The sequence below is a fragment of the Acipenser ruthenus genome, chromosome 13 (genome assembly GCF_902713425.1).
Source record: "Acipenser ruthenus chromosome 13, fAciRut3.2 maternal haplotype, whole genome shotgun sequence".
In the NCBI taxonomy this organism is placed as follows: domain Eukaryota; kingdom Metazoa; phylum Chordata; class Actinopteri; order Acipenseriformes; family Acipenseridae; genus Acipenser; species Acipenser ruthenus.
In genome coordinates this window covers 32,870,240-32,887,345 of record NC_081201.1, presented here as the reverse complement: position 1 = coordinate 32,887,345, position 17,106 = coordinate 32,870,240, and the positions used below count along the sequence as shown (strand labels likewise).

At 44.3% G+C, this 17,106-nt stretch overlaps 1 protein-coding gene across 2 annotated transcripts in view; it reads right to left on the bottom strand.

Moving 5' to 3' along the window:
* The window catches only part of LOC117417709 (netrin receptor UNC5B-b-like), a 64,574-nt gene that overhangs the window by 8,834 nt on the left and 38,634 nt on the right, over positions 1–17,106 (bottom strand). Inside the window, exons 2-11 of one of the 2 annotated variants that reach the window (XM_034029922.3) lie at positions 9,118–9,342; positions 7,988–8,131; positions 6,694–6,797; positions 6,303–6,483; positions 5,930–6,097; positions 4,765–4,929; positions 4,215–4,247; positions 3,546–3,740; positions 1,320–1,730; positions 466–553 (exon numbers count right to left, since the gene is read on the bottom strand). In XM_034029922.3, coding sequence (XP_033885813.3) covers positions 466–553; positions 1,320–1,730; positions 3,546–3,740; positions 4,215–4,247; positions 4,765–4,929; positions 5,930–6,097; positions 6,303–6,483; positions 6,694–6,797; positions 7,988–8,131; positions 9,118–9,342 — 1,714 coding nt within the window. The remainder of the gene's footprint in view (positions 1–465; positions 554–1,319; positions 1,731–3,545; positions 3,741–4,214; positions 4,248–4,764; positions 4,930–5,929; positions 6,098–6,302; positions 6,484–6,693; positions 6,798–7,987; positions 8,132–9,117; positions 9,343–17,106) is intronic. The other variant, XM_034029923.3, reaches the window with a different exon arrangement.

Here is a 17,106-nt window from a genome sequence, read left to right as displayed (position 1 = left end):
GGGCAGGAGTAGAGAGAGGAGTGAGGGGGGAAGGGGGCAGGCAAGGAGCTCCGACAAGGAGCCCCAGCAGTATGTGCAATTACTAATGAATGGATTTCTGAAATGTTGACAGCATACGTTATCAAAAACAAAGCTAACTAGTACAGTGCTCCCTCTTTATTTTACTATCTGTCTTACACATCCAAAACACTTTGAAAACAGTGAATTATTGATTATTTATTATGTAACGGGAAGTGTTGTGTGATGCAGTGTTGTTACGGATTGTGTCCCCTGTCGGTAAGATGAGATGGGGTTAAAAGCTCTAAAACCACGAATGTAGACAAGCTCAGTTTTTCTGCATAGCGGTTAAAACACTCGCTTGCAGCATTACTGTCAACATGGGCAAACTGTGAATTAACCAAGTCGTGAAATATCGTGGGAGTACTGTACTGTTTTTGTTAGAACAGCGCCCCCTGCAGTGCTCACGTTGTGTTGTCGCGCTTGTTTATGATGAGGTACATCTCGTAGAACTTCCCCTGTGGGATTGTGCCCTGGGGAACCAGCAGACTGACACCTGGAAGACAGGGAGAGGGATATATGGATAGGGATAGGGGTGAAGGGAGATAAGAAGGAGAGAGGAAGAGTTCAAATAAATATCCACACAACCGTTCCTTTCAATAATTCGGTTTTAAAGCATGCAGGTTCAGTTGCATATCTTTTTCGTTTGCTGTTCAGTCAATCAGAAATTCAATTATTTTATCATTTTATTGATACTGTTGTCTCATGCATTAATAATCCTTTAGCAAAGGATTTTGGAATATAAATTGTTTGATAATCCTATTTTAACAAAGTGTAAATCAGATTCAAAATAAATGTGGCTTTATCACATCAATTTCAGTGTCTACAATTACATTATAACAGTGCTATAGCTCTTATAAAAGTTTACCCTGGTAATTTTTCTGTTTTCCCATGGTTATTCTATGCATTTACCAGTTTACGATGTTTTTTAACATTCCTCTCTGTACTTTAAAATGCCTGCCTATGATTTACCATGCTTTCACTATGTTTTAATAAGCTTTGTTGTGCTTTTACTATGGGATTTTTTTTAAGGGAGACATTATACTAGTATCCTGCGTATCTGTGGATGGTGCTGTGCTGAGTGACCTGTGTTGGGGATGATATCAGGGACTAATATTCATTATAACAGTGCTATAGACACCATTGTCTGCTAAGAAATAAATAATAATAATAATAATAATTGTATTATCCTACATATTTATAATGCTATAGACACCATCATATTATCCTACACAGCAGTGGATGGTGCAGTGCTGACTGACCTGTGTTGGGGATAATCAGTCGTCCCCCTAGGCAGCCGAACGTCCCACTGGCACTGTTCCCAGGCTCCCTGGGGAGGGTGTGGAGGTGCTGTGAGGAGCCGAGAACCTTGTTTTTCTGGTTCAGGATATCTCCATCCCGGGACAGCACTCCTCCCCCGGGGTAGGTCCCCAGGGGTGCCTTGCTGATGGGCCCTCCCTCCTGCAGCCCCCCTCCGCTGGACAGCCCCTGAGAGGAGACGGTGGAGGAGTTGTACACCTTGATCTTCAGGCTGGGCAGGGGGTCCAGCAAGGGGGAGGTAGTCATGGGGATCTTGTCTCCCGAGTCCTGCAGAGAGTACATGGGCCCCCGGTACGAACCCGCGCTGGCGGTCAGGTCGGGCTGGATCGAGGCGTTCAGGAGATGGGGGTTATCTATGTGGGAGGGGGGGAGACAGAGGAGGGATGAAACGGGATCTCGGTATGGGTGTGATATCTTAACTGACACTAATTCTTCTTGTGGTTTAGGTTCACGTTGCATATCGTTTTTCTGCTCCGAGCATCACATACTGGCCAGAATATTAAAGCTCTTTTTTATACTCTCCAAATACAGCTTGCTGTTAATTTTTTTTGTTTAGATTCATGGAGGGAAAATGAGAAACAAAAGCCCCATTCCCAGTCATCCTGCATGTATTTATTTATCCAAAGTGTCCTTGTATATATTTCAGAAGAGACAGCCTGAGGAGTTCATCAGTGTTTATGGTCATCCTCGGGGTAATCTTATATCAAAATAGCATTGAAAGAAACTGGCCATCCAGGACATCATTGAATCCGGAAAGGTTTTAATTACAGCTTTCCAACCACAATGCAGCAGCCAGACTTGTCAGAAAACCTCGGGACATTTATTTGTATATACAGTACCCCTGTTTCTCTAAACACAAGAAAGGGACTTGGTTATCATATCGACAAAACAGTATTGTTCATTCCCTTGAGTTACAGATAATAGCGCCCCTAACCTGAGTTCTTACACTCATACTCCGAGCTTGTATTAGAAAGACATGAGGTCAGGAGGGGGGTCCTATTATCTGTGACACAGGAAGTGATGCAGGCTACTTCTGTCAAAACTTATAGACCAGATTCTTGTGGGAAGTGTAAAGTTGTTTCTTATTCATTTTAAATTAGTAATTGGTGCCACAGACACACTGGGAGTTAAACAGTTGACTGAGTGAGGTTGGTCACTGTCTGAACTAGTTACAGCAGGTACAGGACTTAACCCTGTCTCTTTGCATGCATGCAACTCAAACCTGTGTAATATGAAAAAGAAGACATTTCTTAATAAAGATGTTAAAATGCTGCATTGGAACCAACAGCCTTCTGGACCAGAGTTCAGCTCCCTAAGCTCCACCAGGGATGGAAATAAGACTCCCAGTGCATAGCACCGTGACTATGCTAGCTCTTAGTAAAACCTGGAATGGGTGAAACTGCTATGCAATAGGAGTCTTATTTCCATCCCTGGCTCAAGCCTGCAAGCTGTGTGGATGAGGTGGGCTGGGTGAAGGGAGAGGATCTCGCCTGGGCAGTCCCTGTGAGGAGCTCTGAGTCTGGGAGATGCAAGCTGTGTGGATGAGGAGGGCTGGGTGAAGGGAGCGGATCTCGCCTGGGCAGTCCCTGTGAGGAGCTCTGAGTCTGGGAGATGCAAGCTGTGTGGATGAGGAGGGCTGGGTGAAGGGAGCGGATCTCGCCTGGGCAGTCCCTGTGAGGAGCTCTGAGTCTGGGAGATGCAAGCTGTGTGGATGAGGAGGGCTGGGTGAAGGGAGCGGATCTCGCCTGGGCAGTCCCTGTGAGGAGCTCTGAGTCTGGGAGATGCAAGCTGTGTGGATGAGGAGGGCTGGGTGAAGGGAGCGGATCTCGCCTGGGCAGTCCCTGTGAGGAGCTCTGAGTCTGGGAGATGCAAGCTGTGTGGATGAGGAGGGCTGGGTGAAGGGAGCGGATCTCGCCTGGGCAGTCCCTGTGAGGAGCTCTGAGTCTGGGAGATGCAAGCTGTGTGGATGAGGAGGGCTGGGTGAAGGGAGCGGATCTCGCCTGGGCAGTCCCTGTGAGGAGCTCTGAGTCTGGGAGATGCAAGCTGTGTGGATGAGGAGGGCTGGGTGAAGGGAGCGGATCTCGCCTGGGCAGTCCCTGTGAGGAGCTCTGAGTCTGGGAGATGCAAGCTGTGTGGATGAGGAGGGCTGGGTGAAGGGAGGCTCTCACCGTGTCGGGGAGGTTTGTAGTTGATGGGGTGAAAGCCCCCGGTCAGGGCGGCCGATGAGTCAGTGATGTCGGTGTCGAAGTCACGGCACATCCGCCGGTAGACCACCACGCCCACCGCCACCATGATCACCAGGAAAATAGACAGCGCCACCACCAGGCCGGCGTACAGCGCTACATCACCCGTCACCTCCAGAGCTGAGAGAGAGAGAGGGGAGGGGAGTCACATTCAAACAACAGAGATACATACTTACTGTGCACTACCCACACAATTTACTGCAAGGTGCTGCATAGATTAATCATTGTAGAGAATGCAGTTCATATCGGAGGTAAACATCTAAAAATAATTATAAACCCCATACAGTTCAGAGAGAGCGAAGGGCGGGGGAGAGAAATTAATATAGAGAAGGGTGGGTGGAGAGAAAGGGGGCTAGAAAGAGAGAGCTAGGGATATGTAGGTAGAGGGTGGGTCAAGGGGGGAGGGTTGGGAGAGAGAGGGAGAGGGTGGGATAGAGAAGGGTGGTGGGAGAGAAAACAGGAAAGAGAGAGAGGTAGAGAGAGGGAAGGAGAGAGAGACACTGAACCATGAGGGTGAGGTTAGCAGCAAGGAAGTTAAAAACAATCACAACACGAGTCAAACAAAAATCAAAAGAAAATGAAATGAAAACTTACGATGAATTTTATGTTCAACAAAAAGCTTTTTATCTGTTTGAAAAAAAGAAGAAATAACTAAATAAATAAATAGGATGAGAAAAGAAAACATGGGATGAACTGCATTTGAAAAATAAATAAATTAATAAATTAATAAATTAATAAATTAATAAATTAATAATAATAATAATAATAATAATAATAATAATAATAATAATAATAATAATAATAATAATAGTTACATATAAAAATAAATGTAACTGTGTGGGTTAAACCCCCAGATTATTGAGGCTATAAAATACCAGCCAGCAGCAAAAATGTGGTTAATTAGCCAAACAGCAACTTTAATAGATTTAAATGAATGGTTTGTATCTGTTTCTTCTCTTGTTGAGTAGATCTTGCAATGCTGTGAGTAGCTTCTCCATACTGTCCAACACATTTAATCATAAATTTGATTGAGTTGCTCATATTCTTTGTCTTTCTAATCTCAATTGGAGACAAGCAGGACGTCTTCTTGGCTTCTCTCTCCCCTCTCCCCCTCACCCCTCTCCCCTCTCCCCTCAGTACTCACTGGTCATACAGAGTCCGTCGGTGCAGTTCTTGGATTGGAGCAGCAGACCGCTGCAGTCTTTCCCCCCGTTCACGGGTGCCGGGGCCTGGCAGTCGCGGCTGCGCCAGTGTGTGCACTCCCTGCTGCAGGCAGACCACTTCGCCCACTCCGTCCAGCCTCCGTCCACTGAGAGACGAGAGAAGCCAGAGGGGTTAACACAGTGCCCGAGTCACCCAGCGCTTATATAAACAATCAGATAAAACCATTAACACACACAAACACACAGAACCCAGACACAACACATTAACACAGCGTCTGAGCGCTTATACAAGCAATCAGATAAAACCATTAACGTAAACACCAGGCAATAACACACTGTGGTAGTCGAGGGTATACACAGATGAACTTTTAATTTGGGCAATATAGGCTCACTGGAAAGGCCCGTGAAAGGACGCTCACAGAACTGTTTACGTGAAGCATCGGGTCTGTGACTGGGCACACGTGAACAGCACCTGAGAGGGGAAATAACTGTGGGTCGGGGCTCTGGTTGGCTGAGGGCCAATAACAATGTATCTGTTCATGTTTATCTGTTCAATCTATCTGTTCAACTTCACCAAACAGGGGAGTTGACCCACTTTTTTATTTACCACTACACCACTGTTAACACAGTCTCTGAGTCACCCAGCACTTATATAAACAATCAGATAAAACATTAACATCCAAACAGACAGAACCCAGACAGGGCATTAATAAAGCAGTCTCTGACTCATCTCAACATTAATATAAACACACAGACAAAACATCCATACAGACATACACAGCACCCAGACACCAGGTGATCGCACTGTCTCTGAGACCACAGCACCTAACTGTGTGGGACCAATACTGTGGTGAGTATAGTGCTGGCCTGGGCACAGTGTGTGTGGTACTGACCTGAGCACAGCGTGGTGCAGCTGTGCTATGTGTGGTACTGGGCTGGGTACAGCAGGGTAGTGTGTGGGAGCTGTACTGTGTTTGTGTTTGTTCTCCAGCAGGGGGAGCTGTGCTGTGTGGTACTGACCTGGGCACAGCGTGGTGCAGCTGTGCTGTGTGTGGTACTGGCCTGGGCACACTGTGTTGCAGCTGTGCTGTGGGTGGTACTGACCTGGGCACACTGTGTTGCAGCTGTGCTGTGTGTGGTACTGACCTGGGCACAGTGTGTTGCAGGTGACTCTCTGGTACGGCTGCCCCTCACAGAAGGCTCCTCCGTTGAGGGGCGCCGGGTTGGTACAGGACCGGGTCCGCTTCTGCCAGCCACGGCCACAGCGAGTGTTACAGGGGGACCACTCCGTCCACGTGGACCAGCCACCGTTCACTGAGAGAGTTGAGAAGAGCGGGGTTAGAGGAGTTCATACTGAGACAGGAGAGAGAGGAGAGGAGAGGAGATGGAGAGTGAGATTAGTCTCATAGACACAGAGGGATAGAGGATGTCTTTCTTGGAATGACAAGTTGTACAGTTCATGCCAAGGAGGGCAGATGAACCACACAGCCGGAGACAGGCCGGCAGAGGGGCTGAGTACCGTATACGATGACAGTGGCGGTGGTGCTGCGTCTCTTGGCCACAATGTTCCTGGCCAGGCAGGTGTAGTTGGCCGTGTCGGAGAGCCGAGCCTGCTTGATGATGAGGTTGTGATCGATGGTGATCAGGAAGTTGGAGTCTCTGGTGGGGTCGATGGGCTCCTCGTTCTTCAACCACTCCACCTGGACAAGGGGACACACAGACAGACGCAGAGACATTACTACAGGCTTCCAGAACTGAGTGTGGGGTGCAGGGGCTGTGGTGTGGGGTGCAAGAGAGAGAGTTTACAGTGTATAGACTGCTGTGTGTGAGTGAGTGTGGGGCGCAGGGGTGCAGGTGTATGGTACAGGCAGGGTGATTGTGGGGTGCAGGGGTTCAGTGTGTGTGTTCACCTCAGCCCCTGGGATGCCCTCTGGTGGCCGACACTGCAATAACACCTCGTGCTCCAGCGGGACCTCCTTCCCCAGCGGCTCCTGATCGAAGTTCTTCCGCAGGTCTGCAGGGGGCAGCAGAGACACACAGCCAGACGGAGAAAGGGTGAGAGAGTGAGACAGATCAGTCTATCTCTGTTTACCTGTACTGCTCGAAGTTCAGTAGTGCAGGAAAACTTTACATGATTTACAGTGTATACATCTGGAACAGTGACGCAGACACAACGAGACATGGATAAGGTGAGATAGTGAGAGACAGAACAACATAAGACATGTATCTGCCTATCTGCCTATCTATCTATGCAGTTCTTACACAAGTCTACAGGGGGTGACAAAGACACATTCAGGAGGTGAGAGAGAGATGGAGAGATCTGTTTATCTACAAAACCACTTTAACTATCTGCCACTGTCTGTCTCACTGGCTGCTGGACAGACAGAAGTGGATAAACCGAGTTACTCAGTTATTTACTTGCTTGATCAATAGATAGATAACTGCCCAGGACTGACACAAACGCGCATCCAAACTGGCAGAGCTGGAATGACTGACTGATGGATTCATGTAATCATGCATATCCAATGCCACCGAGATATCAGTGAATTAAAAGATCGACAGAGTCCACACACTCTGATACTCTCAAAAACCTGAGCTAACCAATGCTCTAGCCAGGTTTCATCACATCTGGATAAATGCTTTTCAAGATAGAGGTTTTGTTATGTAGGCAGGAGAAAAAGTGAATAATGTGGTATCAATGCTAGAAGACGGGGGTGTACTGTTCAAATGTTAGCATCATTATTATCATATTGCATTTTCGTAGTTTTTTTTCTGGCAACTGTTGAGGCAAATAGTTGAATGGGAAGTGTATACGCAGTTTCCCAGCAGTTTTCATTAGGCTGCTCAAAGCACAACTGTTTTAGAGTTGTTGCTTTAACTTCAGACAACAGACAGATTGAAAGAAAGACAGATAATGAGGACATAAACTGCTGTTCTTGATGAGGGTCCAAGATACAGACTAACAGACTTACAGAGATGAATGATAGATAGAAAGACAGACAGAGACAGTCATACCCTACAGATAGACAGACAGACAGAGACAGGCATACCCTATGGACAGAAAGACAGAAGACAGACAGAGACAGGCATACCCTACAGACAGACAGCCAGACAGACAGACAGAGACAGGCATATCCCACAGACAGACAGACAGGCAGGCAGGGAGACAGATAGACAGACAGGCAGACAGGCAGGGAGACATACATGCGATGCGGACGTAAGCCCTCCTGCTCTTTGTAGTCCCAGCAGAACTCCAGGCCACGCACTGGCACCAGAAATCATCCAGTCCAAAGAGCTCCTCTACCTGAGTGCGAGAGACCTCGATATCCACCTCTCGAACCACCAGCCCTGGGGAAGAGAGACACGGAGACACAGAGAGACACAGACACAGAGACACAGATAGAGACACAGAAATACACAGACAGAGAGACACAGGGAGACACAGTCAGACACAGACACACACAGAGACACACAGACAGAGAGATACAGAGAGACACAGACGCACAGAAAGAGACACATTATTAGAATTGTTTTTTTATTGATAGCATTCTACTTGAAAAGGCTGTTTATCCTATTTCAATCACTGCAGGTTACTATACTCTTTGTGTACAGGGTGATGAGAAAGCAGTACGTTTACATCAATGATATGGTGTGTTTTCTAATCACCCTGTACATAAGAAAAGTGTAAACAGATATGTGTGCTAGACAGTGCTACAGAACAGCTCAGTACTGTAGAAGCAACTTACTAAATTAGTCAACATTAAACTAGAAGTGAGATGTCAAAACCTAACCCCAATCACATCCCTTGAGAATCAAAGCGCAGTTTTATTGTAATAGTCTCTTATTCAATCTGTCAATGTAATTCCCCCCGGATTAAAAACCCAGAGCCATTAGAAATGCTCAAATCACAATCAATGTTTTTCCGACTTTGTGTTTGACTGTCTGTTGGTCTGTTTGTTTTCATTTAAAGTGTTTATTCCTAACTATCATGTATTGAATAATCTCTAACCCGGTCAATGCCTTGAACTCAGTCATACATTTCCACACAGAATTCAGGGCAACTGGGGGAACAGATTTTATTACAAAGTCATTTGCTAAATTAATCGGTTGCAAAGCTCTGAGAGGCTACAATAGGCTTATAGCTGCTGCAGTGACCAGGTAACCTTTACACCACTCAGCTTAGTAAGCAGTAATAGCACACTGCTCTGTTACCTGTGTCTCTCTCAGTGAGTAGGGCTGGGAGCTGTGTTGCTGTGTCTCTCTCAGTGAGTGAGGGCTGGAAGCTGTGTTGCTGTCCCTCTCAGTGAGTGAGGGCTGGGAGCTGTGTTGGTTACCTGTGATCTGGTCCAGGCTCTCTCTGGTCACGTGGTCGTTCTGGTTGACCCAGTCCCCGTTGCATTTGAAGTAGATCTGCGCGGCGGGCGTGGCCCTGCAACGCAATTCCACAGGATTGTTCTTCACGATGTAGGCGTCGTCCGGCTCCTGCTGGAACGAGGGTAGGGGCTCCGCGGGGGCCGAAGGGAACGAGTCCGGGAGCACATCGCTGTAATCACCGGGGCCTGAGAGAGACAGAGAGAGAGAGAGAGAAAGAGAGAGAGAGGAGGGCGGGGAGGAGGGCGGGGGAGAAGGAGGGGGGAGAGGGGAGGGTAGAATGGAGAGGGTGTAGAGAGGGGAGACGAGAGAGAGGAGACTGGGGTTAAACTCCAGCACTAAGAAGGTTTATAAGGCTCTCCTTGGCAAAACCCCAATTATTTTAATAAATAAAGTACTTATAATCTTAGATACGTTTTTCTTTTCCTAGGTTTCGGAGGGAATTTGGAAAAAAGGGCATTCAGTTTTTCTAGCTCCATGGTCTTAGAATAAACTTCAGGAAAAACTGAGACTTACTGTGTTGATACCTTTAAAGGAGTTCAAATAAAAAGTTGATATCTATGTAGCTGAGACATGTTTTTGTTTTGGCTGGTGCTCCTAAATACACACACATACTGTACACACACAGAAACACACACACGCACACAGACACACACACACACACACACACAGACACACAGACACACACACATACACACAGACACACAAGCAGACACACACACAGATTAATCCAGCATATGCAATCTCTTTGCACAGAGGAGACTGGGTTTAGCTTTTCTGATTTTGTATAAGCTGGCAGCAGCAGCAGCAGCACAGCAGTGAAAGAGCACTCTGGTGCTATAAGAAAAACTCCTCTTTACGCTCATGCACTATGTGTGTGGATGTCAGCAGGGTTGCTGCATCTGTTTACCTCAGCTCTGCGAGTCTAACAAAGCCCAGGGGTGAGTTCTCAGCGCAGGCAGGCTTGTCACTGTGGGTGCGGGGGAGGGAGGGGGGGTCTGTAAACAGCAGATGCTGCTGAAAACAACATAAAGTGCTTAACGACTTAGAAAGCTGTCTCTGAAACAGAGAGAGGGGGTGCGCACAGCACTGGTACCCCGACACTAAAACTGCTGAGCAGCAGCTGGTGATAGGGGGGCGAAGATGTGCGTCATTCAGAATGAAACTGAGAATAGGCGTATTGCTGATGGAGCAGGTCCAACACAATACTAGGAATACAGCATGTACTGTACTGTACTGTACTGTACACACATACTGTACTCACACAGACACACACACACATATACTGTACTCACACAGACACTGAAACACACAGACACACACACTTACTGTACTCACACAGACACACACACATACTGTACACACACAGACACACACACAGATGCGCACACACACACACACACACATACAGATGCACAAACGCACAAACACAGGCAGACACACAATCACTGACACACATACTGTGCTGGGATGCTGGGTTTTGGAGCAGCTTAGTGTAACACACAACACTATTGATTCAGTTAGGTAATAATCAAAGTGACATACAGTATAACTTCACTATAACAAACCCTTGTTATAACGAAACCTCGTTTTTAAACATCCTAACAGCAAGAACCGATTTCTTCAGTGGAAATAAGCCACCACTTTAACACGATCGACCCGGACACAAGCATCTCAGTACTGACTGGCACTGAACTCTCCAGTATGAATGTGTTGTTCTCTCAGTGAAAACATACCATGGTTGTTTTATTCAAAGATAAGGTTAATTCAAAGATAACCTATTGTAGTGTGAATCATGCATGATGCACGCAATCATTGCCTGCTCGCCATCTTCACACAAACTGCAAGCAGGCAACATACGTGAGGAGCCAACTGCAACCAGGCAAAGTGAGTGAAGATAGTGAGTAAGAGACCATCTTTGTCTCTGAAAACAAACTTCAAATCATTGATGATCTGGACAATAAAAGAAAAGCACAAGCCACAATCAAGGACATGTAATTACTGTATTCAGCACACAAGTGTACATTCTTTCCATTTTCATTTCTTTACTGTTTTCCCTTTAAATGTTGATCAATGTGAAGTAATCTTCACAAAAATACTATATATTGATGCTCAATTCTAATTGGGCATTTCTTCATTATTGTGATACAGCAAATTCCCAAACCCTATAGTGAACACCCTGATGTCTCCAGGTGCCACGGGGGTTCGTTATAGTGAAGTTAGACTGCATTGATCAGGAGGTTGTTCTCACTGACTCTTGTTTGATTCTGTGCAGGACATTTTGAACATAGTGGTAATAAGCAGAGGGTTTGTATTACAAAATGAACTTTAGCCCTCTGCTCGTGACGTGTTTTCCCCTTGATTTTTTGCGGGGGATCTGAGCTCAACTGTCACAGCGCATAAGCACCACATGGGTTCCTCCGTTCGACTACAGAAAAATGAATTAAGGCTTATTATGCCAAACAACTTTTTCATTTACTGACTTAGTGAAGCTGAATAACCCAATCAGCCCCTGGTTCCTGAGCTCTCCCCGCTTTTACACAGGCTAATTTCAGACAAATGCTAACGAGCTAATGAGATCACTGGCCGCTGCTGCTGAGGAAAACACTCAATGGAATGTTCTTGAATAACGGCCTTTCACACATATAAGAGTTTCTCATTGCAAACGCATAGCACAGTGAAAGCATGGTAAAGCATAGGTAAGCATTGTATAGAATAGCGAGAATATTAATAAACATAGCAAACCAGGGTAAGCTATGATAAATGCATAGTATAGCTACGGGAAAAGCATGCTAAAACTACAAAAATACAATGGTAAACTTTTATAAGGGACTAAACATGCTGTATGTTTTAAGAAATATCAACTTTTCATAACCGTGTCGAAAGGGAGTCTTGTGGACCCCAAAGGTGTTTGAGAGGCAGACATTGAGACCTGGGATTAGTTCAGGTCTCACAATCTACCCTAGCTTCTGGTACATTGTGAAGCTACACGCTGACAAAGCAAGAAACCCAGCAAATGTTCAGAAATGTTAGTAAATGCCTCTGCAGTTCAACTCAGCCCTGCACCTGCTTTTTACAGGGTCACAGATCTTCAAGAATCACATGTAATCTGCCTTCATCCAACATTTTCAAATACTAACTGACCTTTAGAAACATAATCCATCAGACTATATTACACTAATTTAGAAACACACCAGTGAACGAAGGCCTGTTCACCTGACTCGTTGGCTGTCAGGCCGTCCTTTCCCTTATAAAAAGCGTACCACTGCATTTTTGCTGTTTTCTGCCATGCTTTTTCCACAGTTATACTATGCATTTACCACAGTTTACCATAGTTTGCCATATTTATTATATGCTTTACCATGCTTTCACTGTGCTATATTACCCATTGATGTACTTTTACTATGGGAAACTTTTATAAGGCTCACATGTGGTGGGATTCATCATTACAGAATGAATCGCCCCCTCTCCTCCCTCCTCCCTCCTCCCTCCTCCCTCCTCCTCCTGATTAGTTTCTTATAAGTTTTACCTTCTGCTTGCTTTCTAAAGGGGAATTGTGTGCAGCAGAAACTATATAGTGAACCTCAGCTAAATGAGCAAGCAGCTCTGCTTTCAGCACAGTAACACAACACAGTCAAATGAAAGAGATTTTTTATTTTACACCCGCACCCCTGGTTCAGATGAGAATTTAAAATCACTAAACTGCAGTCACTCCTGTTCCTTATATATACATATATATCCCTCTGTATTAAACAGAATCTATCTCTCTATATCAGCTATATCCAGCTCTCCAGGAAGATGGACCCCCAGCAAGAGACTTGGAAACTCTCCCAGACAGACAGACAGACAAAGAGAGCTGGAGTTCTGTCTTCCATGTGTGAACATGCATACCCATCTAGCAAGGATAGCTCTAGCTAGCAATTCCACTGGAATTCTGGCCTCAGAGAGCATTTTAATGCACAAGCTTTTATTTTCAAGTCTTTTATGGCTTTAATGATAGGCGGGAGGCTTGGAAACGATGACATTTATTTAGTTTAAAAAAAACAAAAAAACTTCAGTTTGATAATGACAAGGTGCTTACAGAGACTGGGGTCACAGATTAAACAAACACACACACACACACACACACACATGTTTGCATTCCCATATTTCTGGGGACTTCTTGTTGACTCTCACTATATTTTTATTTACTATTTCTAACTCCAGTCAGACAAAACTCCACACAGGGTGAACGTTGACAACAAACTAAATAACAAACTAACTCATGTTGCACAGCAGTTTCACCCTTTCCAGGTCTTAATACAAGCTCAGTGTATAGGTAACAAGCTCAGGTGTGTCTTTTTTTAAACCCATAGTACAAACCAGGAATTGATCAAACTGCTATGCAATATGGGTCTCACTTCCATCAGCTTTTAGGAGTCTTTTCAGATGCAGCTGAACAAGGCCTGGTAAGCAATGACCAGATAACAGCATCAGAGAACAGGACATTGGCTAGGTAAGATAAGCACAAAATAAAAGTTGCTCAGTGGTTAACCCAACATGATTAGTCTGTCATTGTGAATTAGTGTGTCATTCTGAGTCATGCAGTTCTGAGGCCTGTGTGAGGAACTGGAGAAGACTGACTTGCTCTTGGCTGCCACTAACCTGCCATTAAAGCTTCAAGTCCGTACAGTACTGTGCAAAACCCAGGGAGCCACATGGCCGCTTTAAATAAAGAAGCGTCCTCTTTTAGCTTCATTGCCTCGCCCTTTGCATCGAAACCTGTGATTACCACCCTCTAAAGTTAGTTCGGAAGTTAATTGAAAAGCATGGCTCAGGAAACAAGGAGACACAGACAAAGAGAGACAAGAATGAAAATGACATTGACGCCAGCGCTGCTCTGGGTAATGACAAGCTACAAGAAGCCAGGGACAAGGGGAACAACACTTGTGTTGTTCTTGCATAAAGGCAACAACTAAAAACCCTCCTGACGCCAGCTAGCTGCAATACTCACACGACCTGCCGACTGCTACAACCCTTAGAAAAGTTTCCCACAGTAAAAGCAGAGCACAGTGAAAGCATGGTAAAGCACAAGTAAGCATTGTAAAGCCCCGAGAGGTATGGTAATGCACATTAGTAAACATGACAAACCATGGCAGACTATGGTTAATGCATAGCATAAACACGGGAAAAACGTGGGGGAAAACTGCAAGAGTACCATGCAAAAATACCATGGTAAACTTTTATCAGGGAACTGTCTCTGCCATGGAGACATGCAGAAAGAGTTTTATTACTTCTAAAAAGTGATCAGATGCTCGCAAATGAAACAGTAATTAAGCATCAAACATATTTTCTGTTTCTTTTTTCCTGTTTTATAGTGTTTGCAATCACTGGTTCTAACTCCAATGATATAAGTACATGTTGTGTTTGTTTATATATATATATATATATATATATATATATATATATATATATATATATATATATATATATATATATAAACTCTATTTCTAAGTAACTTTGACTAAGATGCTGCCAGTGTCTGTGTTAGTAAACAACCACTCTTTATTGCCAGCAAGGCAAAAAGTGTCCACTAGATGGCGGTGGTGCTTAATAACGTAGCACTCATGTTGATAGCTTACGGAACACATGCAGTAGCTGGCAAATGAAGAACAGCTTCTGAACCATGGCTAAAGCACCCTAAGCACAGGCTTATTAGAATAGTAAGAAACACAGGGCTATATTTTCAAAGAGTTTATTCCAGTCTTTAAATAACCGCTATTTTTGATAGGAGAAAAATGACCTACAGTGGTAGCTATGGCCAGCTATACAAATGCTGAAGTATGGCTCGGTATACTCCACGATAAACTATACGTCAATACGATAAGCAGTTTAGTTAACCTGTCCTGCATCTTCTGCATGCAAGAGGGCGATATCTGACTAAGGACTGGTTTGTCAGATTACTACTGAAATACAATGTTTCACCAGCAGGTGTCACCCACTGAAGATCACGATAGAAGGTCATCTTCTAAATCAAAATAATACACGTTATAATTTGATCAAACAGGTAATTAAACCAAAATCCAACTAAATACAGTACGGTAGATGTGGACCAATGCACAGAAAGTTCAACATTACATTTTCCATAATCCTGATTTTTTAATCAAAAACATACAAATAACCTAATATTTCAAACTGTTCGTGGAGACCGAGATATGTTCAATATATTGACTTTACAAAACTAGTTTGAAATAGCTTAGTAACGGAATGGAAGGTGGTCTCTTGGGCACTCTCCTGATGTGTGTCTCTCATAAAAGGCAGGAGCAAACACTTTGAAAATATGCTCCACAGTATTTCAGAATTTGCAATGAGAACTGCTCAGAACGACTGCAATTATAATAAGCAGGGAAGGGGACAGAAGTAAAAATGAATATAATTTCAAGCTACCTTCTGTTTAAGCAACCAGGCTCTTGCTCAATCTGCAGTGTTCCCTGTCTTAAACCTATTAAGAGATAATTGTGATACAGCACATAAGATCTGGGCAAAAATAAGTTAGTAGTTGATTTATTCAGCCTGCACCCCGTTTGGGTAAGTCATAGCTAGATAAGAAACGCATAAATAATTTTATGACTATGTTCTTTTCCAGTGCTACTAAATATGCTACCAACTTGAGCACAACTGTTTGATAAAATGTATTAACTGCATTTAAATGTTAGGGAGAAAAAGCCCAGGGTGATCATTCATGCAATGAAGTAGAAATAAGAAATATAATATGCATTTTACATATCACAATTTATTTTAAGAAACTGGTATATGTATATTTTTTTCTTGGATAAATATGCTTAACAGCGCTATAGGGCCTATGGAAACTCTGAGTGTGTTAGTAAAGTCATTCTTCTTCCATAGCGAGAGAGTGTAAGAGATAAAGAGACAGAGGACTCTGACAACATGTACAATACAAAAACTGAATGACAAAAGTATGCTGTAACAATATATTTTAGGATGCGACACCTGTGAGTAAAAAAATACTCGCTTTTTTCCACCCCAAAACGGAGAAGCGCCCCATCATTCTTAACAACAACAGTGTCGTCGCTCCAGTTCATCAGATTAGTCTACCCAATACTGGCATTGTTCAAGCATGAAGATGATGTTAAAACACCAACACTAACAATAAGGCAAGAAACCTGCCCCACAAGCAGATGAGAACTTGAAGCATATGTGGGAGCTGCTGTAACGCAAGGTCAGTATACTAGGTCTAGAAACAAAAATGCTATCCCTCTTTCCTTATGTCTTTAGACGTGCAGCATTCATTTTGGCAATGCCAATAAAGACCATTTGAATTTACAAGACACACAGGAATAAAAATGAGACAGATGCAGACTGTCAAAAAACAGATTTGAGGAGAATGGATTCCTGCCCGGGCAGTAAAAATGATACACCGCGCGCACCCCTATCCTCCACCTCCTCTCTGCTTCCCGACTCTTAAAAGCCCACTTTCACTCCATTCAGACTTTCAGCCAAGCAGGAGAATCAATATCCCACAATCAGCTCGCTGTAAAGTGAACAAGCAGCAAGATTAATGAACTCGTCTTCAGAGAAACAAGCACAGAATGGCATCTTAATGTCTGTTGCTTTAGAGCAGATAATAGACCAGCCAGCTCCCCTCACTCACTCCAACGCTATCATCTAATACCAGGCTGCTTGCAGTACACTCACTCTACTCCTCCACCCTCACTCCCAGGCTCACTGGTAATAGGGGCCATGCTTGTCTTGTTTTATATAACCCACTTTCTTGCCCATTTCCACGACTAATGGCAAGCCCCAACATTTGTTAATAGAGGGTTTTGGTTGTTGAGTTTTCAAGGAATGGCCCTATGGTTTCTATGTGTTTTGTGAGTCACAATGCTGCTGAACAATGCATGTGTTCTATAGTGTCTCTGCTCTTCCAGTACCAAACCTCATGCAGGGCAATG